Here is a 25,481-nt window from a genome sequence, read left to right on the forward strand (position 1 = left end):
AAAGAAGTGGCCAAACTATGCCACAAGTGGTCATCACTGCAGTTCTAACCCACCTGCTGTCCACAAGAGTTAAGAGGAATATGTCTTCATTTCCAAAGTCATTTTACAGGTTGCATTTTTATATATCTAAAGAGGAGAGAAAGGCCAGATTTCACAGTGTACTTAAACTTGTTGTACTAAACCCATTCTTGAGATTTTATATTTCCTAGAAGGCATCTTTACAATGCTACAAGTACGCTTGGCATGAGTATCTCAGGCACCCTTAGAAGGAATAAAATAAACCTGAAAAGCATGAGTTGGTGAAAACCCTCAATAATGCAAAATATGACTTATTGTTGTGTCTTAAACTTCTTAAAACTTTATTGGCATTTCACACTATTAAATTACAGATTAGTACATCACCATAAATACACAAATCAGAGAATATGCAGATCATCAATGTTTAGGTTGTTACAGTGCACCTTACCTGTGTGTTTGCCTTCTATGAAATTTATAGTTCAGCTTTATTTAAAAGCTTTTATTGGGTAACTTGTCTGAAATAAGCGGTATGTTTCCTTTTCAGCTGATCCCCTGGTTGGAAGCATTGCCACTCAGTATATGACTAACAGAGCAGAGCATGACAGAATGGCCAGACAATGGACCAAAAGATATGCTACATAAATTGGATTTTCATCAAACTCTTACATTATTTGTCTGTGATGGAAAGAGCTGCTTATGATTTTGAAGGGGTGGGGGGGTGGGAGGGTGCTGGTAAAGAGTAGGGTATTTCTATAACAGATTTTATTCAGTCTTTTATTTCCTAAGATTTTGTTGTTGTAACTTAAGGTATCTTGCTACAGTAGACAGCTAGGATTTGGAATAGCATACTTTAAGACTGTAATTAGTTCAGCAATATTAGCTCACATATAGTACCGAGAAGAATGTAAACTTCTTAGACTTCTTTGGTTTTCAGTTTGCTTGCAATATGTAAAAGATTAAAACAGCTTAATTTTGTACAGGTACATAGGTTGACATTTATGTAAAAGTCCTTTCAAGACTCTACACACTGTTTCTGCTTTTTGTTTGTTTGGGTTTGAGGGATTTATTTTGTTCTGAGTTGAGTTTCTTTTTTTTCTTTTTTTTTTTTTTGTAAAAAGATGTTGGGATTGTTTTTCCCTATGGAGGGCACATTGGTATTTAACAAATCCTTTTTAAAGACTGTCATCTCATGATCTGTGATATGGAGAGGTGGATATATGGCCTCATATATGATATGAGAAGTAGTTAATGTATTATTTTATAAGCCAATCTATCTTTGTGAAAAGAATAAAGGGTTTAATCAGGACTTATGGTAACCTGTAGTGAAATACCTTAAGCTGTTTAACTGTAAGGTGTGGAATAGGAGTCACTCAGTGGATTGGTTGTATGTTGTGGGCTACTTAAGTCTGCATTTGTTACTGTGCTAATAAAAAGATGTTTAAAAAAATAAGAAGGAAAGATTTCTGCTTAGTCCTTTGCTTTGTCATTTTGCCAGAATGGTGTCTCTGTAAGCTTTGGAGGATATATGCTGTGGTTATGGACAAGGGAGATCTGCAGGTGAGTGCACTGACTGCTGCTGTTTTAGGAAGACACTGCTAGACAACCACACAGTGAATGACAGCATAAGACCTTTACAACTGTTCACTAGGTGTTGTGCAGGGACCTGGCCATGAGGAGGTAGCTTGCCACAGAGTCCACAATAGTTACTTTTTAGCTTAAATTTTCACAGTGTTGCCTCCGCAAGACTGGCATGTTGTTTGAAAGTACAACCAGAAAAGTGTAAGCTATCTGGAACGGAAAGAGACAGGAAATAAAAGGAAGGAAAGAATGTCTTGATGCTTTTCTGGTGGAGTGGTCTACTCACACCTGAAAGAGTAGGAATCGTGTCCTGGTAAGGTAGCAGACAATACTGTAAAGGAGTATCTGTACATCCTTTAACTACCTATAAAGATTATCTCCTAGAGACATAGTGTTTGCACTGAGGTGTGTAGCAACAGGGAAGTTAATTGTGGGTATGGCATTTCTGACCACTCCCTTAAGGTAAAGGCCGGAAGCACAGATTCATTTTTCATGGCAAGTGCTTCGCCTCGCGACATTCTTGTGAGTGCTGGGTGGCCACCTGTGCTCTCAGACTTGGCTTGGTACTTTGAAATAAATTCTGTATGCATTTAATTTACATACTTCCCTTCCTATCTAGATACAGAGCAAATATAACTCGGTCCAAAGTAATCTGTTAATTAGAGGTGTCCGTTCCTTCGCTGGGTGGGTAGCAGCACTGTACACCCATCAGCTGAACTGCTGTCATTTGACACAGTGCATGTTTTGGGGTATGAGCTCCCTCAGCTGTTTACCTGTTTGGCACATAGCTACATCACACTAGGAGCACCTCTGGTGATCTTTCCTTCTCCTCTACTGAGTAAAGAGGTAAATGGCTTAATCTCAGTAGTTTTTTGCCAGCTTCTTTCTTTGTGCCACCAGGACATGTCAAATTAACTGTTGTAACTGGTGGGGGCGAGTGATTTGTACAGTGTCTATTCAGCAGGGTAGAGGCTTTAGAGGAACAGAGAAAGATATTTTTCTCAAACAAAACTAATTTGTTTTTCTTCATATAATAAGTTTTCTCCATTATCTTGTGAAGTACTAGTTTTGCAGAAGGTAAGTGATCCCAGTAACCTAGAACAGGGTTTGAGTCAGTGGAACAGGAAGAACTAAATAAATGTTCTGCCCGTTAGCTACTACGTTATACTCTGTACTTTGCTTATTTGCCCTGTGTAAAACTCTACTACAGCAAGTTTCATTTTTACTCAGTACCAGCCACTGTGTGCATATCATTTGCAGAGGAGACACTAGATTTTCCATCACTTCTCAGTAAAAGACTATGATATTTAGAAAAACATCGGAGTAAGTTTATGAAAGAAAACAGTGGGTGGTGATTTCTTTTTTTATCTGAATGCCTCGAATTATTTAAACTCTACATTTAGCCAAATCAAAGAAAATGTGTTTGCCTTTATGTAGCCTATTTGGAAAAATTACCTTAGTCATTTAGAAGATACTGTTTCTCTTGCCTGACTTAAAACACTGTCAAGTCCTGGGAGTCCAGTGGAGCAAGTGAGCAAGCTACACTTGCACTGCACAGATCTGGCAGCCTACAGGTGACATCAGTCTTGGCAGAAGAATTGGCACAAAGTCTGCAGCATGCAGAGCTGGACAGGAACCACTCATCCCCATTCTTTCCATCTCCAGGCATTTTAAGTTCATTCTGACTTGTCAACCTGCACTCCCTTGGCTCAAGGGTCAGCTTTAGTGATGTGCTGTTAGTGGACATCTTCACTTATTTTGATTGATCCAAGGCTGATTCAAGTCACTTCCAGAAGGGTTCTGCAGAGCTGAAGAAGAGAAACATGACCCGTTCCTTGGTAAGAGGTTGCAGCAAGGAGGTGAACCACTGCTGCTCTGAAGTCACCTCCGCTTCCCAAGCATGCAGGTAGATATGGAGCCTTCTGGGTAGAGAGAAGCCTGGAGTACACGTGTGTTCAGTAGGAAATGAGTGAGGAGGGAGTGTCATCCTGCAGCAGCGCTGGGGACAATGACTCTTACTGGCCAGGTACACAGAGGTCGTGCTATTGTGCTTACTCAGCTGCAGTGTGGAAACAATTGTGTGTTCCTAGGAGGGCATTACAAGAGCTTGCTCATTCATAATTGCTCTCTTATCTTACTCCTTGGCCACAGCAATGCAAACTATATTGAGCAAAGCACATAAACAGTTTCATCTACCTTCATTATAATGGTAGAGATTCCTGTTTAATTTTTAGTGAAGTGTACTGGTGCTCTGACATTAATAATGTTGACAGACTTTAGTAATGCTGACAGGCTTTATTAATCAGTATTCAGGAAGAGCAATACTATGAGCTTAATTGTGATCATTAAGCACACTATTTAGCAGTCATGATATGACAGTGCAAATAATGCTTGTGGTTTTGCTGATTCACAGTGAAATTCTCAGTATTTGTTCAAAAGAGGATTAATTTAGTGGAAAATACAGAAACTGGGTACTTCACTCCCTCTCTCTGCTCTTGCCTTCAAATATAAGGAAAAGGCAGCATCAATTAGTACAGGAGGTTGTTAGATGCCAAAAACTGGTCCCTGTCTCTGGGAAAAGTTGCTCATTCTGTCACTCTATATATCCCCTTTTGTTCAGTTTACTGCCAGGCTGGCCTGGGACAGCAGATTCCTGCAGCACACAGGTTTGCCAGGCAGAAAGGCAGGCAGCCTTCTCCAAAAAGGCAGGCAGCCTCCTACCCTCCTTAGCCCCACCTGCAGAGTCATACAGAGCTTTGTTCCAGCTGCTACCTGGCCTAGGGAGGGTGGATTGCTGCACTTGCCTGGGCAGCCAGGTGAGTGTGCCCTAAGCAGAGCCCAGCTTATACAAAATCAGTCAGTGTAATTCTCAGTAAAATGACCACCTGTGGGAATGTGGGATACCTATGGGATTTGTAGTGGACATACAGGAACAAACCCACAGCTATATTGTCCTTAGGTGGTTGTTCAATCAATGAGTGCTCTGAGAGCTGTTCTGGTTTCCACAAATGAATTCCTGACCTGAAAGCACTGCTTACTAGACTTTGTTGACAAGGTTCATGTTGGGGTATTTCCCAGAAGATGTGGGGGGTGGTTTTTTTTCTTCCAGACACTAGCAAAACATCAGTGGCTAAATCTGGTAATTGTTCCTCCTGCTCTATATCCTTCTCCTACAGCAAGACACTGATCTCAGCCTCTTGCAGCATCAAAAAGCCCTGTGGCCCTGTTTAAGGTCAAGGTAAAAGAACTGTTGCCATTTCAAATATATCACCTTTCCAAATTGAATGCTTTATTGCAGCTAATACTTTTTATGACTACAGGCTATAGATGTGCAGGGGGATTATATACTGGTAAGCTTGTTGATTTGTCCCTCAACATGGCTGTATCCAGGCATAGTAAAAGCCCCTGCTTGAGAGGTATCCATCTATCCCTTCCTCCTCCATAACCCTGACTACAAAATAACTGCTCTCCTAAAGTGCTTTTTGAGGCTTTTACCACCAGCAGCTTTTCCAAGCCAAGTCTATGAGAAGGAAGGATACCTCTTAGCTGTAAGCTTGCTGATTTTATTGCTGAATGATATTATTGCTTTAAGTGAAACTGCAAGAAGCAAATGGCACAAAAAGGACTTAGACTGTGACCTGGCAGCAGGAGACAATGCTAAGCTAGTCTAGTTTTCACAGTTATTCCCTTTGCTCTTCCTTCCAGGCAAGGGAAATGTTGATTTGTTCTGGGACTGGGACAGTTTGCTAGCTAAGAAGGTGAAGGGTTCAAGCAGTGTTTTCCGATCTGTCACAGTCACTTCCCACAGTCTCACTTTCTCAGCCCGTGCCCATTGTTGTGCTGCTTCTGTTTCCACTTGCCTTTGGTCCAGGAGGTCAGTTTTGTTCCCCAAGACAATAACTGCAACCTACAAACCAAACAAGAGGGTGAGCTTGATACCAAAACCATCCACCAGTCACCATCCTTTTAAACAGTGGGCAAGTAGCAACATAGTTCAGTCTTGTTCTGTAACTTAGCACTGGCACAAGGTAAGTTGCATATAGATTGGAATATCAGGGTCTGGGATTTGAATTAGCCTCATCTACTTATGGGTTGGAAGCTTGTTTTAATCATAGGATATGTAGGACTTCCCCTTCTCACCACCCCACTCCCGCCCTCAATGATTGCTTGAAGGGAAACAATAGCCAAGAGATCCAAAGTTAAACAGCCCTATTCTCCACTTACTTGGCAATTGAGCTGCCCTGGACAAATGATAAGAGCATGACATCCGAGTAGGTCACAGCAGCAGATGCTTGAGAGATGAAAAAATGCACAGCAGCAGAGAAAGCCTGGATCCCACAGTGGTGGATTTTGCCCAGTTTGTTTCTTTCCCAAGCCCTATCCCACAACATAAATAAAGCCAACCGTGCCAGCAGCCCAGGCAGGCTGGGCTATGGGGCCCCTCTCCCAGCTGAGCCCTGCTGGCTGCACAGCCCCAGGCACCAAGAGCCACCCCAAGGGCTGAAGGGGACAGTGTGCTGAAAGGCACAGATGAGCACCAGCAGCATCCTCTGGGGAGCAGTTTCAAGAGCTGCACAGCTCTACTAACTCAGATCTGCATTTGTAAGGATGCATCCAGTGACTTGTGTCACTATCACCCAGACAGTCCAGCGTGGCTGAGCTCAGTAGGTACATGAAGCCTTCCCAGTGCTTCAACTCTAGGAAATGCCAAAGGCAGTGCTGGCCATATGAAGCTACTGGTCCTCCTTATTTTAAGTTAACTGTTCCCTAAAATGTTTTACTAGCACCAGCTCTTAGGGGGAAACCATGCCTACATTTTTAGTTCAAGGTCCTTAGTCAAATTCTGTTTTCATCTGCACACTAGTGGTTTGACAAAGATCTAGTGATAAAAGTCCTCTCTTGATGAAGATTTGTGGGGTTTGCTGTGGCCACGCTTGCTCTTTCCTGTTCAGGCTAACTCCAGAATGCCTTCTGCTGCTTTCCAGCTAGAGATGTTAGTCCTGTTCCTGTGAGGTCTGAGACTTCCTTTCTTTTCTACAGCAGTCCAGGGTGTTTGGAAAAATGCTGCTTAGGGGTATTTTCTCCCTCTGTGAAGGCTTTGAAAGAAGCTATAATCTTCATGTGTATTTACTGCATGCTCCATCTGAATTTTAGCTATGGCAAAGCTCTGTCAGTGTAGCAGAACAAAACCTCTATTTAGTATAAAATTTGGCCAGGCTTTCAGGTGTGAGCTGGAGAGCCCCCACAGCCAGCAGAGGCAAGGAACCAGCCATCAGTGCTTTCTGTCATCTGCCACACAACAGGAGACTGTGCCACTCAACGAGTTAAAGTTCTGCCAGCTCAGAAGAACCATGTGTGGAGATACATCCCCAATTCAGTAAAGAATTCATTTTAGCAGAGCCCAGACTTTAAGTCACAGAATCATTAATCTGCTGATTAACAGTTTACCTTAAGGTAGGACTCCTGGTCTCACCTTGTATATCTTAAAGCCTATTTTTTATGGAAATCATTGGAATGAAAACTATTTTATCCATCTTACTGTGGCCACCACTTTTTTAACCATGTTAAAAAAGTGATTCTTAGTCAGAGTCACAATTTTAAGCTCTCCAAAAGGATAAGCAAACTGGCTTTTTTCTAAAATACCTGCATGCAATGAGAGAGAAGAGTTCTGACAGGTAACACGGATGAGCAGGACGCAGATCCTGTTGGGGCTGTGACTCCCTCTCTGCATTACAACATGCTGTATGGTACCAAATCAGGGCCACCACAAAACACAGTGCCTGGGAAAAATTTCCTGCTTGTCCACCTTTCCTTGCCCTGCAGGGGAGTTGTGCTTGACTCCTGTGTCCCTGATATACAGGGACAGTGTGCAGCTCACACCAGCCCTACCACCTAACATACTTCTGCTGTGACTGCACATTCATCTGCCGTCAAACTTGAGCCTGCCTTCCTCTACCACCCTGTGTGCTGTCAGTACAAAACAAGTTACACTTTTGCAAAGTCCCTCCCAACCATTACCCAATTAATTCTTCATGCTTTTTTTTTCTTTTAAACAGCATAAAACAGCCATTTGGAAAGCTGTAGGCTAAAGACATTTAACAGGGAAAACTACTCCAGAATATAGATACTGTAGGAAAAGCTGTAATGCTAATGCCACATGCAAGTTATATTTGTTTAGCTAAGCTGGAACGCTGTCAGCTGAAAACACTAGCTGCTTTCTAAGGGAAAATAGAGCAGTCATTTCACACAATTGAATTGATTCAATATGGTTGTTAAAATACATTAAAGCTGCTTTGCCAATTGACTAATGTCTGGGAGACCCATTGTCAATTACACTAGTTTGTAAGCCATCAAGTACATGAATACAAAACAAACAAAGATAATACCCTTCGTTACATTATTCTATGCACTTGACTTCCCCTGTACAATATCTAAAAAAACATGAGCCTGCACTGCTGTAGACCATATGTTTTATTAGTCATAATTGTCCTGGCTGGTGCATTCAGCTGACTCAATTTTAGCTGCAGCACAGGAAATAAGGACGAAAAAAATCCCCATCGTTTTGCATGACCTGCATGGCATGTGAATTAAGCTTCCCTGGCATGTGAAGGACTCCTTTTTGCTGGGTTGCCCAAGGCTGTGGGTACCTTCATTTTCCTTTGTACACAACGTTTACAGAAACAAAAGCTGGCCTTTGGGACCTTAACTTCCTATCACTGATGCAGCATTTAGCCAAGCACGCGTTTACCTCCTTTTTGTCCCTGAAGACATCGATCTCCCTTTTGAGCAGTTCGACTCTTTGGAACGCCTCGAGGCTGGTCACGGCGTACACCAGCACGAAGCCATCAGCCACAGAGAAATAGTGTTTGGGCAATTCCACGCCCTCCTGCAGACCCCTGGTGTCATACAGCCGCAACTGTTCCTTCACGCCCCGGTCTGTCTCCACCGATGCCAAATACACATCTTCCATCGTGGCACCCTCTTCTAAGCCTGTTTGAAAACAAGCAGGAACGTTCCACTGCTGTAAGTACAGCCTCACTATAAGAATTCTTTGCAGTGCAGCAGAATTTTTCCCCACAGTAGCTTTCAGTGTTGTTTTACAGAGTGACTTGACCAGGCCTTGACCTTGCCTGGCATCTCCTTGGAGGGCTGTATTCATAGATGACTGCACTAGCTATTTCCACTGTAAATACATTCATATGTAAGCACATGATTATGCCTGTAAAATTAATCTATGCAACATGCACATTCAGAATAGAATAAGATATATGCTCTCCTCCCAAGTTTTCCAAACTCCAACCAGCCAGTTGTACCAGTTCTGTGCCAAACACGCTGCAAAACGAGCCTGCCCAAACATACCCTTTTGGAACAACAGCCAGGGAACACCAGATAGTCAAGTACTAACATCTTAAGCCTACTTCTTTTCCTCATAATGAGCTGGATCATACTGCAGAAGCAGGAGCCAAAGGAATAATTCTGGAAATGAATGTGTATTAAGTGGTATAACTAACCAATACGTGAAATTAAGCCAGAAAGGGATGTTTGCAGGCAAACAAAGTTCCATCCTCTATTTACTCAAATACACAGTGAGCTTTTTCCATCCCCTAGGGATTTAAAATGAATCAGATTTGCTAATAGGAACAAGTTCATTTACTGCAAGGCAAGAGCATGCACAAGGTAACAAGCTTTCATATATGTATCACCTGTTCCACCCTGACTATCAGCATAGTGGTCCTCCTTCCTTCCTCCTCTCCACACAGTAAATGTGAGGTTAATTCAAGGCAGCTTGCTTTGAACTAATCAAAATTATTTTTTTCCTAAGCCAAACCTGAAAACACATCAATCACCTTAGCTTTGTGTTCCTCCTGGATACAGGTGCATAAGGTTACAGGTTGAAACAATCTATGTATAGTGTAACTGGGCCACTTTCAGAGTTGGTTTTAAGTAGTCATATAAGCCCTCTGCAACCCACGTTTTTGCCTCCACTGCACTCCTATATACAATTGTTTGCTGCTGCAGGACTACAATAATGAGTGCTGCTTTATCCTCTGTCTGCCAAAAAGGGACCATTTTTAGTGTATTGTTTAAGAAAACACAAGGGATTATCTGGCCTATGAAAATAAGGATTTTGCTATATTCAGTGACACTACTCAAAACACTTCACATTGACAAACAAGCTAAAGCATTCCACCCACGCTGATGGTTTGCTGTGATGTATGCAGCATTCCTGTGCAGGAAAGTGGCACAAACTGTTCTTTTTGCCCCTCTCTGTGCAGTCTTCATAGATCAAACTCTTATTAGGTTTCCAAAGATTTAATTTATCTTGCCTCCAAATATAGCCATGCTAATGTGTGGGAGCAAAACTAAGAACAGAAGGACAAAGCAAAGGTTAATGAAAAGAGGAAGCACAAATGCATCCTGTGTGATTGTAGAATGTGTTAAAGGGGCACTTTTAAAGACTGAGGTAGTAACAAAGCCCTTTCTGGATATAGCACTGTTGTTTAGACACAGCACTGTATTCTTGCTCTGCCTTGCTGCATTGTACAGACAGGTCAAGGAAATACCTAGCATCAGTAAACATGGCTTTGGCAAGAAGGAAAGAACCATAAGTACCTAAGCTTTCTTTTTTTTAAAGCAACAAATAATATTGTACAGTTTTTCATCCTCTAAATGCTACACTGTAATCCAACAGCCTCTAATATATCCTTGTTATCCTGTGACAATCTCTTCCTAATGGCATTAAAAGCAGCAGTGAAAAGTATGTCTTTTAACATCCTATTTAAAAACCAAGAGGAAAATTTAAGACCTGGGACTTAACTCAGCAGAGTAGAGCAACAAATTTTGATGTGAAATAGGGGGGCACTTAGGAGGGAGTTGAAATTTATGCACCAGTATCACATTCCAGAGGTGAAATTTCATCTACATGCACTGGGGGGGGGAGTATATGCAAGTAGTCTCCTAAGTAAAGATAGAAATGTTTTATTATTTTACAAATACCTGTGTCACCTTATTCTAGGTCCTGCTCCTAAAGCCCAGACCATGTACCCAGCTGTACCTTGCTGACAATGACATTTACACTTCTTGTTAGTAGCATCCCATTCAAACACTCCCTAGGTCTCCATTCAAAGTGGGTCAGGCAAGTTGTTGCAAGAGAAGAACACTAGTCATTGTCCTAGAAAGGTGCTGGCACCATCCCATCCTCCCTGCCACAAAGATCCTGATTCTCCTTCCCTTCACTGGCATCCTCAGGCATCTTTCCACCACCTCGACCTGGGTGGGCAAGGGCAGCTTGTGCTGGGAAGTTCCTGTCCTGCAGACTGCTGCCAGTTTGTCTAGTTTTACCATGGAGCAGAGCACATGGGCCAGTTTTCAGGTTCAGAAGTTGGAGGGGTGAAGGGGAACTAACAACACAGTGCACAATGTGACACTTCTTTTGAAAACTAAAGATATAAAAAAATTTGAGAGGGAAAGGAGGAATAGACAGAAGTGATGCCACTCTCTAGCACCTGCTTAGCCAGTGCAAATCTTAGGAGAGGCAAAAAGGTCTTTGTTTTTTACCAACTGCTGCCACAGAGGAACTGCAACGGGAAGCCTCTGTCACAAATTGGGTGTTGTTCCAACCCATTGTGGCTTCCCAATGAGGAAAAGAAAAGGCTTAATATACTAATACTGCACACTTAGGCTATGCACAGCAGATAAACTGCAAATACCTAAATAAAGCAAAATTTCAAGAGGGATGGAAATTCAAAAGTTCCCAGATGGAACATTAACACAGTACAAATTTTGTGTCTTCTTGAGTACTTTTGAAGAGCTCCTCTGTAATCTCTTTTGCCTTTTTCCAGAGGAATTCAGCAAAGAGCTCCTAAAACCTGCTATTCCTTATGTTAATAACAGGCTTTTCTTATTTAGATCTCAAAAGACAGTGGATCAGAGGATCCCTGACTTGGGAAAGAGCTGGACAAACCTCAAGAGGAGCTGTTCTGATTAGATTTAGCTGCTAGGGAAGTACTGGTCCCACCAACAAATAGCCAGGTTTTGACCCTCAGCTATATACATTCAGTTCCATTTTCAACTATTTCTAAAATGCAAAGCTGACTGCAACTCTATCACCAGGAAATTTTAATTTAAGGAGTGAAGATGTAAAAAGGTGTCTCTGCTCATGGCAAGGAGGTTGGAAGAAGATGAGCTTTAAGGTCCCTTCCAACACAAATCATTCTATGATTCTATGAATGCATAATTAGGTTAATTAGCCTCCACATCCAAAGTGTGTAAGCCAAAACCCCAAATCCCTCCAGCTGGAACGAGTGAGGCAATTTCTCTCATTATGGCTTCTACCACAGTAATATATGGTGTTTTCATTCCTAGCTAGTAAGAGGATCTGAAGTAGCTGCTTATGAGTAACGTGACCATGCCAGCTGTTTACACAGCCAGGAGGCAGAGATAAGTTTTCTACAATGGACAGTTCTCATCTCCTCCTGTTGAGCTGATAAGTTTCAGTGTAGGCTGAGAGGCCAGAAATATTTTTAAGGCAGAAGAAAGACTCCTTTCTGCACCATCACTGAAGAGGAACACTGTTTAAAGAAAAACATCCATCTTTACAGACATGTCCTGTACCAAAGCTAAGCCAGCAATCTCCTGCCAGCCTGGTCAAGAGAGGTCAGGCCAAGCAGTGCCAGGTACCACAGGTACTTAGTGGGACAATCTCCTGCTGCTAGTCAAGGACCCTTTTCATGACTGAGGACATAAAACTGGCCTCTCTTTCTTCAGGACAGCAAGGTGGAGGATTTGGATGAACACAACATTTAAGTCACAAAAAGAGAGATCATCCCAGGTACCAGACAATCACCAAATCATAGAATAGTTAAGGCTGAAAGATTTCCAAGATCATCGAGTCAAACTGTTCAACCAGCACTGCCAAGCCCATCACTCAACCATGTCCCCACAAGTGCCATATCTGATTTTTTAACACTTCCAGGAATGGTGATTCCACCGCTTCCCTGAGCAGCCTGCTCCATTGCCTGAGCAGCCTTTCCCTAATTTTTCCTAATATCCAATCTAAACCTCCTCTGGCACAACCTGAGGCCATTTCTTCTTGTCCTGTTGTTTGTTACTTTGGACAAGAGACCGACCCCCACCTGGCTACACCCTCCTGTCAGGTAGGTACAGAGAGCAATAAGATCCCCCTTTGGAGCCTCCTTTTCTCTGGGCAGAACACTCCCAGCTCCCTCAGCTGCTCCTCATCACAGTAGTGCACCAGAGCCTTCCCTTCACCAGCTTAAATTTCCTTCTCTGGACCCACTCCAGCCCCACAATGTCTTTCTTGAGAGGAGCCCAAAACTGAACACAGAATTCAAGGTGCTGCCTCATCAGACTGAGCACAGATGATCTCTGCCCTGGCCCTGCTGGTCACACCATTTCTGATGCAGGCCAGGCTGCCATCAGCCTTCTTGGCCACCTGGGCACACTGCTGTACCTGTATCTGTACCACATCCACATGTGCAATCCTCAGCAACTATTTGTCCTGACCTATGGCAATATAGTCTCTACATGACTCAATGCTAAATCTGCACCCATTTCAAACATTTCCTTTTGTATTTTTTCTAATTCCTTGTATTAGTTTGGCGAGAGTGTCTGCATTGCAATAGCTACATTATTTTACGTGACTCTGAGAGTGTCTCTCATCTATTTGTCCTCTCCTTTCCCATCTTGGGACACGAGGCAAATTCCCTTGCAGTTTAAAGCCTAGCACAAAATCCAACACCAGACATCATTGCTCACATGCTACAGGGACACAGATAGTCCTTTTTTAGGGTATTCCTCCTTCCTGAGTACTTTTTCCTCTTTGACCTCAAGCAATCTTAGTGTCTTTGGAAGAGTGTTAGCTGCTGGCCACATAAGTAAAAGTGGCACTCAGGGACTTCATCCATGACAAACCAGGGAGACCTGAAGGTGCTTGTTTTTCTAGGAAAAAAAACAGTGCCACTGGGTTTACAGCACCATCACCAAGCACACAGCCAGGAGCACGGGCTCAAAGCCAAGGGCTTTACATAGCAGCGTGAAACCTCCAAGGACTCTAATCACTTCCCTGACACCAGCTGTGCCACCACTCCTTTTCACAGGAAAGTCAACAGGAGGCACGTGAGCATTGACAGACGTGTGGCTGATTTACAGCCAGGAGGAGACCCTCGCGACAGGGGCTGCGACGCCCCGGAGAATGGCAGCAGACCTTGTGCTCTGAGCCTCCAACCAAGTTCTAGCGTGCCTCTTGTCACTGAGAGGGGCACGTGCCTGCCATCAGAACGGAAAGACTCCCTCTGTTGGCTCGGCCATCCTCCCCACGGCTCCTGGGCCCTTGGAGCGGCCACAGAGCTGCTCCTGACGTCAGTCAGGAAGCACAGGTTTTGAAACAGCTTGTGTCCATGTTGCCCTGCCTGGTGAGCTGCCTTGCTGGCTGGCTCTGAACAGACAGGCTTTCAGCAAACACACTAGTCCCTTCTTGCCTCCAGCCAAAAAGGCCAGCAGCCAAGATGTACGTATCAGCTTTCTGGAGCTCACAAGCTTTAGGAAACGAGGATCAGGATCCTGTAATCATGTTTCAGGTGTGGAAAGGCCACCCCTGCAATGGTAGCACCGTTGTGCAGTTTAAAGCAGCTCAGCTAAGGAGCAGTCAAAGACTCGCCATTCCTCAAACTCTGTCCTTGTGTAGTGAGATCCTCACAATGGCATCCTGCCCCTGCAGTTCAGCAGTTAAATCAATACAGAGTGGAACAGTAGCTGAAGGTCTTCTGGGAACCATTTTCACCAGCCCATACTCCTGCCAACCCCTGCCACAACTGCCTATGTGCTGAGGAAGAGGCAGGGAGGATGGTGACCACCCAGCAGGACTGCCAAAAGCACCAGTTTGTTGGTCCATCCCCTCAAATGTGCCTGATGGCCTGTGGAAGGGATATCAAAATTGCTGGGCCATGGCAAATCATCTCTTGGGGATGCAGCAGCTCTGTAATGACCCTCTCCATACCTTCATCTTGTCTCTGCTACTTGCCCTCTTTCTCAGAATGTCTTAGGAATATGATTTGACCAAAATCACAGAAAACAGGAAACTACCTTCTTCCTTCTCCCCTTGCACTCTCCATCTGCTATCAGCTGTTCCTTCCCAGTAACTCCAAAAAATAAGAGCAGAGCTGCAGACAAGGAAAAATGATCTTTTTAAGTGCAGGGGGGCCAGTGGGGAGGTCTGCATTGCTCAATGGCCAAGCTGGAGCAGGGCATTTGGGAGTGACAGAGGGACACCCACGGCTAAACCCCAGGCACGAGGCCTCCCTCCGGTTATGTCAGCCAGAGTCCATGACGTTGTATAATCATGTACATGGCTGGCTCCATAAATAGCTCCTCTGATCAGCAACACCCGAATATCCTTCCTGCCGGGGTTGCTAATAGGAGGCAGGAATTAATGCAAGGCAATACGATTTAAGTAACGTGGCCTTGCTCATGCTGCTCGGGTGTCTCTGACAGTCACCCAGCCCGGCACAGAGCAGAGGCAGGGCGGCAGCAAAGGGAAAAACCTCCAGCCTGCAAAGCTTTGCAAGCTTCACGTTGAAAGCTACACGGGGCTACGTGCCTAGTGCTCAGTAGGATGCTGGAAACAGATGTTGCTGCAACATTAGAGGAAATCCTCCTTTTAAACACGGGTATTAGCACACAGTTCTGTATCACGCTTTGCCAGCAAATTCCTCCCATCCACACATTTTAAAGGTGCAGTGCTGCAAAGCACCATGCTAGAAATCCTTGTGTTTATCCAACAACTTATCCCGACGTCTAATTTACCGGCTCAAGAAAAAAATGCAAAGTGACTAAACATCTTCTGTCAAAGCCCTGGTGCCACCCCTTGTTTCCAGGTGAGGCAGGAATAATTTGTCAGCCTGATGATCATTGCCCTTCCTTTCAAAGCCAAATGTGGAAACAGAGGGAAACGTGCAGGCTCTGCCTTTGTTCCCTTTCTTTTGTGCACAGCAAATCTCAGGCATCCCCTGATCCTCTGTCAAGTCTGTTTTCCCCGTGGGGATTTCTTAGAGAGTGGAGACACTTGGCCTTCAAAATTCAGCAGAGAACGTGGAACCTAAAGCTGAGCTGTTTTTCTTTCCAGAGCTTTGATTAAATGTTAGCCAAAACCAAGCAAAATAAAGATTTAAGATGAAACAAAAGTCTAAACAGTGTCTACACTCATCATGTGACAGCTATTTATTTTTCAGGCATCCACGGCACCTTTCAGGGAACAAGATATTTCTTTTGTAAATACGCAGCAGGCACATCACCTACTTTCAGTGTTTGTTTCTTTTTGAACATTCCTGTGTTTTATTACTGGGAACATCACAGAACGGGTTCTTCTCCACAACTCTTTTAAAAATCCATAAGCAAGGGACTGTGAATTTTAAGAACAGCCCAGAGATGCTACACAAAACCGTATTAATTTCCTCCTTCACCTCAGCACAGTTTGCAGTCCTCCATTATTGGTGTTTTGGGGCCTACACCGACCAAGATGCTAGAAAAGGAAACAGCCACCCCCCAAAAGTAAAAATGTCTCACCGACAGTATGCTTTCCATAGAGAAGCTGCTCCAAAATCGCAGTCTTTCCCACTGAGGCCATTCCACAAACCACCACCTTGTAGCCCTTTCCCATGCTTCCCGAGGGCTGGTTCCACGGCAGAGCCCTGTGCAGACACGGGAGGCTGTGAGCCTGGCACGGTGCAGGGCTGGGGATGGGGATGGGGATGGGATGGGGATGGGATGGGGATGGGAGCCGAGCCCACGGAAGGCGCAAGGCAAAGCGCGAAGCAGCAGCGGGGGCACAGCTCCCTCCCAGCGCTCGCCAGCGACTGATATTTTTAGGACTAGAGTTTCCTCCCACACCATTTTTTTCAGGTTTTAGGCTGCTGCCAGTGGTGCTGATGCTTGCCTGCAGGCTCGACACTTGTCCTGTCAGGTTTGGGGAGACTGGGAGTGCTGGAGCATGCACACCCCCAGGGCAGGGGCTGCGTTTGCTGGCATGTGTGTGCATGGCATTATTGGGTTTCCTGGGTTTGCAGTGGGCTTGATGGTATCTCATGGTACCAGGATGGCTTCTGGAAATGTGGTGGCAAGAAAATGGTGGTTCCTCCCCCTTTATTCTGCTGATAGAAAGTTTCTAGCTTTTATGGACTAGGAGCTACAAAACAGGAGGGTTAAAGGCAGAAGCACAGGAAAGCAAAGGCAGGAAGCAGGTTTTTTTTGGTCTGCTTTAAAGCAGTTTGATGGGTGGGGGGGTGGTTCTAGCAGGAGGCATCCAGCAGCTTGGGGCACTTCCCTCTGCCAGGGAGCTATGGCAGGGCACCAGGCCCTGACTCTGCTGTTTGGAGCCACTTCCCACAAAGAGAGGTGAAGAGTACCTTTTCTGGACCAGGAGGGGCTGGCGTTGTCCTGCTTCAATTCCAGTTTAACCAAGTAATGCTTCACAAGCCAGGGTGCTCAGAAAAGCATACACTGCAAAACAGAAAGGTCATCCTGCAGCTGCAGGTAGGGAGGCAGAAAGGACTTGCAGGCTGGGAACGCCTGACTCACAGAATCATAGAATGGCTTGGGTTGGAAGGCAGCTCCAAGATCCTCTCCTTCCAGCCCCTGCCATGGTAGGGATGCCAGCACTCAGACCAGGTCGCTCAACGCCCCATCCAACCTGTGCCGTGCCACATGCAGGAGGGAGGGGAGCAGGGACAGGAGCAGATCAGTGGGGAAAGCCAGGGCCTGCAGAACAGGGACTGGATGGTGCCCTCTACCTACCCTCCCCTGATAAGGTTTTAGGATTGGTTTTAGGGCTTTTTTTTTTTTCCCTTTAGTATTTATTATTTAGAATAGAATAGAGTAATTATGTTGGAAGAGACCTTTAAGATCATCCAGCCCAAACATCAACCACCGTAACCACTAAACCGCATCATCCAGCACCAGAGCCAGATGCCTCTTAAACCCCTCCAGGGATGGTGACTCCACAACCTCCCTGGGCAACCTATTCCCAATGCCTGACTGCCCTCCTAACACCTAACCTAGCCCCCCTGTCTCAGCTTGGGGCCGTTTCCTCTGGTCCTCTCAGTGCAGGCACAGCGAAGTGACCGGCCCCAGCCTCACTGCAGTCATCCTTTCCGGGAGGGATGAGGTTCCCCCCAACCTCCTCTTCTCAAAACTAAACAAGCCCAGCTCCCTCAGACTTTCCTCATAATCTTACGATTTTTAAAATAATTATTATTTTAGAGATATATTTTTAAGGCTTCTTTTCAGGGTTTTAAGCAAAGTCTCCCCCCAATCCCTGACCTGGGCGCTGGGCAGAGCGGGTGTCTCGGGGCATGCCGCATCTCGCCGTGCCCCAGCGCCCGGCCCCCGAGCGCGCCCCCGGGGCCGCCCCCCGCCGCGAGCGCGCACCTGGACAGGCGTCCCGGCCGGCGGCGGAGCCGCGCGGGCCCGCCCCTGCCGCCCATTGGCGGGCGCGGGGGGCCGGGCCGGGCCGAGCCGGGCCGGGCCGGGCCGGGCGGGGAGGAGCGCGCGGCCCGCACGCCCGCAGGACTACATTTCCCATGAGGCAGCGCTGCCGCCGCCGGAAGTGTGTTGTGGCCCGAGGGTTTGTGGGAAGTAGGGCCTTTCCTTTCCGTCGCTGGGCGCCATCAGGTGAGGGCCGGTCCGCGCGCGGCCTTTCCCTCAATCCGCGCCCATCCCGCGATCCGGGCGCCCATCCGCCCGTCCCGGGCTGGGACGGGGCTGCTCCTGCGGCGCGGGGCCTGTGGGAGGCCGGTGGAGGAGGGCCCGCGGGCCGCGCCTCGGCGGGGCGGGAGGGGAGCGCGGCAGCCCTGGCGCGGCAGAGCGGGTGCGGGGCGGTGGCAGACGGCGAGCCCCGGTTCGCTCCGGGTTTGCGGTTTGATCGCGGGGTTTTCTGTGCCAACAGGCCGGGAAAAGGTGGGGTGGCCGGGGGTGGGAATGGATGAGGTGCAGGTGGGCAGGTTCAAACAAGAGGGGTACCCAAAATCACACCCGAACTGTTCGTGGCGTGTTTTTAATGTAAATAAAGTGAGCTGCGTGTGTCTGATGGTGAGCTGGGTGGGGGCTTGATTGAGATCACGTACACGTGCTGATTGCTGCGGGTGTGTAAGGCCTCAGAGGTTTTTAGGAAAACAGCAGTAAACATGATAACAAAATAAAGTAATAGGTGATTTTTGAAACGTCTTCAACTATTAAGACATATTCATTATAGACATATATTATATTCATATTATTAAGACATACTCAGCTCATAAGAGTGAGTTTGTAATAATCACTGCTTTCATAAGAACGAAACGTGACCTGTAAGAACTTTGTCTTGATCCTTGGCTTTGCTGAAGTCTATACAAGCTATCCCCGATGGTGCCCAGCAGAAACGATTTTTTAAAAATAACTTTATCAAAACCCACAGGGCATCTGTGGAACAGAACACAAATGTCAGCAGCAGTAGCACACTGAGCTATGACGCTTCTTTTTCAGCGTGACACGGTCAGTAGTGCCTCATTTTACTCAAAGCCCAGTTTCAGCAGATGTGGAGGAAGGCCTTGTCTCTCCTGAGGTGTGGGAGGCACCGTGTGAGTAGCTCTAAGGAAGCAAAAGTCCCAGTCCAGCTCATTTCTTAAGCAGCTGTTAAACTTCCACTTTCTAATAAAACTGTTAAGCTTTCACTTAGAAGTACAAGCTTGACTGCAGTCAGAGTTAGCAGTGAAGGCCACGCTCCTCGCAGTCCTGTAGTCCTTGATGGATTTGTACGCAAAACGCAATTCCGGTGTCACTTGTTTGGTTTGGCAGTATCAGACATTGCGCTGCTGAAAGTTTCTCAGTTGAGGAGTTTAACCCTCCAGAATGAATAGAAGAGGAAGAGAATTGCTGGAATGGTGCCTGCAGGGTGTCGTGCTGGAGGCTGCCAGGTGTGATCCGTGTTCCCAGATGTGTCAGTGGTAGGAGGGAGCGTGGGAGCTCCCTGTCTTTCAGCGCTGCTCCGTGTGAGATTTGGTGCAGTGCCCCCCTGGAAGATGTTCAGACTGGGAGTTGTTCCTGGTGCGCTGTTTTCACTGAGCTCTCTGTCCAGCAGGTAGACAGACATGGGTGCCTACAAGTACATCCAGGAGCTCTGGAGGAAGAAGCAGTCGGACGTGATGCGGTTCCTGCTGCGCGTGCGCTGCTGGCAGTACCGCCAGCTGTCGGCCTTGCACCGCGCCCCGCGCCCCACGCGCCCCGACAAAGCCCGCAGGCTGGGCTACAAGGCCAAGCAAGGTAAGGGCACGCACAGCTGAGGTCCCTGTGCCTCACAATCACGTGACATGGCTTCCTTTGGTGATGGCAGAGTGGCAGAGTCAGAAAGTGGAGTATCCCCCAATAAACTGAAGTGTCCTGTATGAAGGGAACAGAATATCGTAAATGTCCTCAGTTGGTAGCAGTGCCCACAGCATAAAACCTTAACTTCACTTAATTTCACATCTGTGCCCTCTGTTGCCGTTCTGGCAGGTAAAGAGCAAGTGGGCTTTGGCCTCAGTTTTTGTTCTTGTGCAGTGTTAGTGCCACACAATTGAGAGGGGTTTTAGTCTCCTAGGTTTGGGGGATGGCCTTACTCTACCCAGGTTTTGTCATCTGTTACTTTGACTTTTTTCAGGCGACTGAACTGTGACCTTCTAGCACCTTGAAAAGAGCTACAAGAGATCTGGATAGAGACTTGCACAAGAGCATGTAGTGACAGGACAAGGGAAATGGTTTCAGACTGAAAGAGCGGGTTTAGATTAGATACTGGGAAGAAACTCTACTGTGAGGCTGGTGAGGAACAGGAACAGACCACCCAGAGGAGTTGTGACTGCCACATCCATGGCAATGTCCAAGGCCAAGTTGGATGGCACTCTGAGCAAGCTAGTCTGGTGGAAAGTGTCCCTGTCCATTGGAACTGGATGATCTTTAAGGTTCCTTCCAACCCAAGCCATATTATGACTGTATTGCAGCTGCATGCACTTGGGCGAGATGATGAAGCTTGTACTGTCATTGAAAAACAGATACTGGTCAGGGAAAGAAATGGGAAAAGTGGCCATCCATGTGCAACTTGTGAAAATCCATTTAAAAACCTAGTATATTTATTCACAAAGAAAATAAAAAGCTAGGACTTGACACTTCTGTCATGTCTGTCTAGCTTTGTCATTTCTCAGTGACCAGATTTCAGCAGTGTTTGTGGATGGCTTGTGCTTCAGTACTTTTTGAGTGCTGCCATCTGAATTGTGCAGTTTGGGTAGTGGTTTTGCTGGGTTGTTTTTCTTGGGGGTTTTTTTGGGGTTTTTTTTGGTTTGTTTTTTTTGTTTTTTTTTTTTTCTTTTTTTGTTTTGTGGGGGGTTTTGTTGTTGTTGTTTTGGTTTTTTTGGGTTTTTTTGGTGGTTTTTTTTTAATGATTGTATTATAGTATAGTTGTAGCTGATCTTAGTTGGTTTGGGACTGGATAGTGGTTTGGAGCCAAAACCAGTTGCATCAGGATATCACTTTCCTTACTCATTTGTAATGAAAATAACAAAACCATCTTGCACTATCCTCCTCAAGTTGTATATTTTGGTAAAAATTGGCGAAATGACTTAGTGTTGCAGCACTTCATGTAAATTTTGAGGGATTGGAAATGCAGTACAGGAATGAAAATTGCTGCTAGAAGTGCTGTAGTTCTTAAGCCGCTCTTTGTTCTAGGTTACGTTATTTACCGTGTCCGCGTTCGCCGTGGAGGCCGCAAACGCCCCGTCCCCAAAGGTGCAACCTATGGCAAACCTGTGCATCATGGTGTCAACCAGCTCAAGTTTGCCCGGAGTCTTCAGTCTGTAGCAGAGGTGAGTGTTTTGGTTACTGCTCACAAATTTGCGTTGGAAAGTTTTAGGCTGTAAAAGCTGAAAATACTCAGAGACAAAAAATACAGAACCAAACCAGCTGTTTTGTTAATAAACTGTTAGTAAGATTTTGAATAATGGTGGCAGGAAAGCAGCAATCTTGAAAAACTATTGAGACAATAAAAAAATATTCAGACTCTTAAAATGGGGTCTGTGGGAACCAATTGAGTGGTCTGGTGAAGTTCATACTTCCCAAGTATGCCACAATATTTGTTGTGAAAAACATGTAACTAGTCTGAGCCACAGTAAAATAAAGAGCTGAGCATGAGAAATAAGAACTTGCACGTGCTAAGGTGTGGATCACCAGCTGTAGGTGATGGTCCTTTCACAAAGTACACGTGAGTTCCTGTCCTAAAGCCTGTAGCACCTGTTTGTGTAGTGCAGCACAGCACGCTTAGCTGTATTGCAGGAGTGAAGGCAGTGTGCCAGAGACCTTCTGCTTCTTGATAAAAAACTGGTACCTCACAAGCACACAGCTTGGTGGTTAACTTATTTTTAGGTGAGATCTTGTTACTGAAATACTCAAAATGTAAACTTCGGTTTGATGAGATCTTGTAAGCTTCATTGCTATCACAGTTGTAGTCTGGAAGAGGTGGAGTTCTCACCTTTACAAAAAAAACCCTCTTTCAGTGGGTTAGAGATAATAGCAGGCTGCATTCTCAAACTAGGCATTGTGGAAGAAGGGTTAGTGTCACTTCTTTTCCATCTTCAAGCAGAAGACTTTTCTGTTCTCAGGACTTTGAAAATATTGCTGAGTGACTTCTGCAAGTTGAATATGGTGGGATTTTTTTTCAGGGAAAAAATATAAATGGGTCATGCTTATTTAAGAGAAACACAGGTGATGAGTTTGAATTAAAAATGCTGTTCTGTTTTCAGTGCTGGTGGCACTCTCTTCATATGTGTTATTCCCAGATACCTGATGGCTATCACATGCTCACTTAGGACAGCTATAGAAGGGGTGATTTGCCCTCAGTTTGAGCTTCAAATTTTCTGAATCTGACACAGTCTTTCTGGAAGACTTAAATTTTTCAGATTACAGAAATGCAAAGCCTCAGTTGGAACTCCCATCCTCGAATAGAAGCTGGTTGAGGGTGATTGGTGTTCTGATACTTCATACAGGTGTTGCTCTCACACTAGAATAAAAGGACTTGAAAAGATGTTATTCCGTGTACAGAAAATAGTCAAGCTCTTTAGGAAAGCCTGTAACAATAGGTTAAGATCACACTGGGGAAGAAGATGAATGGGTTCCATTGGTTCATGCTTCCTCATGATGATGATAAAGTCCTACAATTAAACACACTTAATGTGTTTTAAATAAACTATTCTTGACAGGAGAAGCAGATTGAGTTGCATAATTGCTATTTTCTGCTTTATTTTGTTTTCCAAACTAAGATTGTGTCTTCCTAACCACAAGTGAGGGTAGGAATAGCACACACTGATACACCAGCAGTGGTACAAAGATTTGTTGCATCAGCTATCCCTTTACTCCTACCAGTACAGGCTTACACTCTGCAGAAATTTCTTTCTCCCCTGTAGCTTTGGATGTGGAAATTAATCAGTCTTTCATAACTTCTCATAAAAGATTGTTCCGTCACCCCAAGTGCAGCTCATGCTCTTCATCTTCACGTTGAATTTATTTTTAACATTGTGTTTTTACTGACTGGGTGCTTCTGTGTACACAGAGTTCTTTCTTTTGTCAACCGAGCACCTTCCTGCTCATGGTCTTTAAAACCTGTTTCATGCAGGAATCCAGACAGCCTTTTTTTTCTGCATGAAGAGCGCCCTGCATCCATGGTTTTACAGCCTGTTGCATTTATTTTTTCCTCCAGGAACGTGCTGGCCGTCACTGCGGCGCTCTGAGAGTCTTGAACTCGTATTGGGTGGGTGAAGATTCCACTTACAAGTTCTTTGAAGTGATCCTGATCGATCCCTTCCACAAGACCATCAGGCGGAACCCCGATACCCAATGGATCACCAAGCCCGTCCACAAGCACAGAGAGATGCGCGGGCTGACGTCAGCCGGGCGCAAGAGCCGCGGGCTGGGCAAGGGCCACAAGTTCCACCACACCATCGGTGGCTCGCGCCGCGCCGCCTGGAGACGGCGCAACACCCTGCAGCTGCACCGCTACCGCTAACCCTTGTAAACGTGGCCATCTAATAAAGATCCTGCAGGTTGTTCAACTTAACAGTGCTTCTGCTGCTTCTTGCGTTGTGTGGATAAGCGTAGAGTTCTCCTGCAGTTCAGGTGTTTCCATATTTTGACGGGCAGTTGAAAATGTAATTTGATACTTGTGGAGATTGTAGGCCCCGAGTATAGAGTTCTGTGATGGGTTTCACTTTTGATAACGTGGAAGGATGTGTGCAGTGTGTATTGAAAGCCCAGGGACTGGTCCATGTTCTTTTTTCTCTTGGTCTGAGTTTATTTAGTTGCTGTTTGTAGGTTGGGGTCTCTGTTGGTCCAGTGCTTGGACTGAAGGCCAGCTTTGATCTTGTGCAATGAGATGTAAACTGAAAGTGCTCATTTATATTTTATGGGTAATTAAATACTAATGGCTATTTCATTTTTCAAGTTCTGGTTTTTTGTACTTCAGTGTCAAACCAGCTCTTAGGCCTCTCAGCTACAAACATTGTCTAAATCAGCACAGAATGGAAAGGTAAAGCTTGCTCTCTTCATTGTAGTGCACAGTATTAAAAGTGTGGGCATATTGCAAAGAATGACAAGGTTTTAGGCTGAACAATAAAAAACTGACTGTAGAGTAGTAGGTAAGGCATGTGCCAAAATTGAGGGGGGACAGTTTCTCAAACCCTCCAGATACCAGAACAGATGCCAGAACAGAAAACATGCATCTCTGTTAAAGAGCTGCATTCTGATTTACTCTGCATGGTTAGGTGGTAGAAATAAACACACTTGGGTAACAGTTACAGTTGAATGTATTTAGACTACTTTTTGTGAAATCACAGTGTGACCTTTTCAGCATGAAGTCTGTTTGCACATAAAGGCTGGGAGATTAAATGCAGGTCGTGGTAAATTAGGTGGATGGCTGTTGTAGCTTCCACAGATTCTGTATTATATCCATTAGGATATAATATTAGTGACAGGAAAAGAGGTTGATAGAAGGCTGTGAAGAAGGTTGACAGAAGTAGCTGTGTCTTCCTGGAACTTCACCTTGGGATGTGGAATGTTTTTGGGTTGTTTTTTTTCCCTGAGATTTAAAACATGTCAAGATTCTCCCTTCTGAGAAATTCACTTAATACTCCAGTTTAGGTTCTTACAGGAGGGTGGTAGTCTAAAGAAGAGACATTTTGGCAGTGTGTTCTCAAAGCCAGGAATTACAGCTCAAGGTGGCAATTCTTTGATGGCATGTTTTTTTTGATTCAAACAAGAAAAATGCAAAATAATCTGTTAAAAAGTGGTAAAGGTATCTGCTCTAAACATGGGAGATTTTTATAGCCTCTCCTTTAAAGTATCACTGATGTTCTTGAAAGATAGTCCTGTGATGTAGGACAGGAAGTTCCTCAGAGCAAATTTCATGAGTGAGGTCTCCCCTGAGCATGGAGGGGGTTGTTGCAGAGGGGGAGCTGATCTGTCTCCTTGTAGATTCAGCAGCTTCAGGTAGTGCCAGTATGGCCAGTGTGTCCATTCCTTTGGAATTATTTTAGATAATAGAGTAGGAATCAGGCTCTATTTTTAGAGCCCAGCTTTTTAATTCATTAGCTGTACAGAGCATGTTTGAGCAACATGGTCTAGAAAAAGGTATCCCTGCCCATGATCTTTAAGGTTCCTTCAACTCAAATCTATGATTTTTTAAGGTAACAACTTCATGACTGGTGATACTGTACTGGGGGTTGTTAAAGTTTTTGGAACCCTTGCCATTGATGGGGGAGGGTGACAGCAGGTGACAGGGCAGTCAGCACTAATGCTGTGTCATTTGCCAGCTTTCAAACCTT

At 45.2% G+C, this 25,481-nt stretch overlaps 3 protein-coding genes and 1 long non-coding RNA gene across 14 annotated transcripts in view; 3 read left to right on the forward strand and 1 right to left on the reverse strand.

Moving 5' to 3' along the window:
* The window catches only part of UBE2E1 (ubiquitin conjugating enzyme E2 E1), a 45,481-nt gene extending 44,156 nt beyond the window's left edge, over positions 1–1,325 (forward strand). For all 9 annotated transcript variants that reach the window (XM_064414444.1, XM_064414453.1, XM_064414466.1 and 6 more), the window contains one exon: positions 563–1,325. In XM_064414444.1, the coding sequence (XP_064270514.1) occupies positions 563–660 (98 nt within the window). In that variant the 3' untranslated portion in view covers positions 661–1,325. The remainder of the gene's footprint in view (positions 1–562) is intronic.
* On the reverse strand, positions 1,102–18,168 carry NKIRAS1 (NFKB inhibitor interacting Ras like 1). 2 transcript variants are annotated; one of them, XM_064414522.1, is made up of 5 exons: positions 18,040–18,168; positions 17,019–17,112; positions 16,180–16,304; positions 8,345–8,586; positions 1,102–5,503 (listed from the first exon to the last, which is right to left on the reverse strand). In XM_064414522.1, the coding sequence occupies exons 3-5, from the start codon at positions 16,271–16,273 to the stop codon at positions 5,264–5,266; spliced, it is 576 nt and encodes a 191-aa protein (XP_064270592.1). In that variant the 5' UTR covers positions 16,274–16,304; positions 17,019–17,112; positions 18,040–18,168; the 3' UTR covers positions 1,102–5,263. The 2 variants fall into 2 exon arrangements, with proteins under 2 accessions (XP_064270592.1, XP_064270598.1); XM_064414528.1 differs by lacking the exon at positions 18,040–18,168 and adding an exon at positions 17,932–17,996.
* Positions 10,546–14,852, forward strand: LOC135287707 (uncharacterized). Its single transcript, XR_010351264.1, has 3 exons — positions 10,546–12,281; positions 12,364–12,427; positions 13,716–14,852. It is a non-coding gene; the product is annotated as an uncharacterized LOC135287707 (long non-coding RNA).
* On the forward strand, positions 18,147–23,719 carry RPL15 (ribosomal protein L15). Of its 2 annotated transcripts, none has more exons than XM_064414512.1 (4): positions 18,147–18,282; positions 19,724–19,905; positions 21,340–21,476; positions 23,363–23,719. In XM_064414512.1, the coding sequence occupies exons 2-4, from the start codon at positions 19,734–19,736 to the stop codon at positions 23,666–23,668; spliced, it is 615 nt and encodes a 204-aa protein (XP_064270582.1). In that variant the 5' UTR covers positions 18,147–18,282; positions 19,724–19,733; the 3' UTR covers positions 23,669–23,719. The 2 variants fall into 2 exon arrangements, with proteins under 2 accessions (XP_064270582.1, XP_064270575.1); XM_064414505.1 differs by having other exon boundaries at positions 18,149–18,282; positions 19,721–19,905.
* The last annotated feature ends 1,762 nt before the right edge of the window (positions 23,720–25,481 follow it).

Source organism: Passer domesticus, chromosome 1, assembly GCF_036417665.1.
Source record: "Passer domesticus isolate bPasDom1 chromosome 1, bPasDom1.hap1, whole genome shotgun sequence".
In the NCBI taxonomy this organism is placed as follows: Eukaryota; Metazoa; Chordata; class Aves; order Passeriformes; family Passeridae; genus Passer; species Passer domesticus.

Excerpts from the sequence above, each read along its gene's own strand:
- RPL15 (XM_064414512.1), top strand. The coding sequence starts at position 19,734 with ATGGGTGCCTACAAGTACATCCAGGAGCTCTGGAGGAAGAAGCAGTCG. Across the intron at positions 19,906-21,339 it reads GGGCTACAAGGCCAAGCAAG|GTTACGTTATTTACCGTGTC; the intron begins GTAAGGGCACGC and ends TCTTTGTTCTAG. Across the intron at positions 21,477-23,362 it reads GTCTTCAGTCTGTAGCAGAG|GAACGTGCTGGCCGTCACTG; the intron begins GTGAGTGTTTTG and ends TTTTTCCTCCAG.
- NKIRAS1 (XM_064414522.1), bottom strand. The coding sequence starts at position 16,273 with ATGGGAAAGGGCTACAAGGTGGTGGTTTGTGGAATGGCCTCAGTGGGA. Across the intron at positions 8,587-16,179 it reads CTATGGAAAGCATACTGTCG|GCTTAGAAGAGGGTGCCACG; the intron begins GTGAGACATTTT and ends GTTTTCAAACAG. Across the intron at positions 5,504-8,344 it reads TCTTCAGGGACAAAAAGGAG|GTTGCAGTTATTGTCTTGGG; the intron begins GTAAACGCGTGC and ends TTTGGTTTGTAG.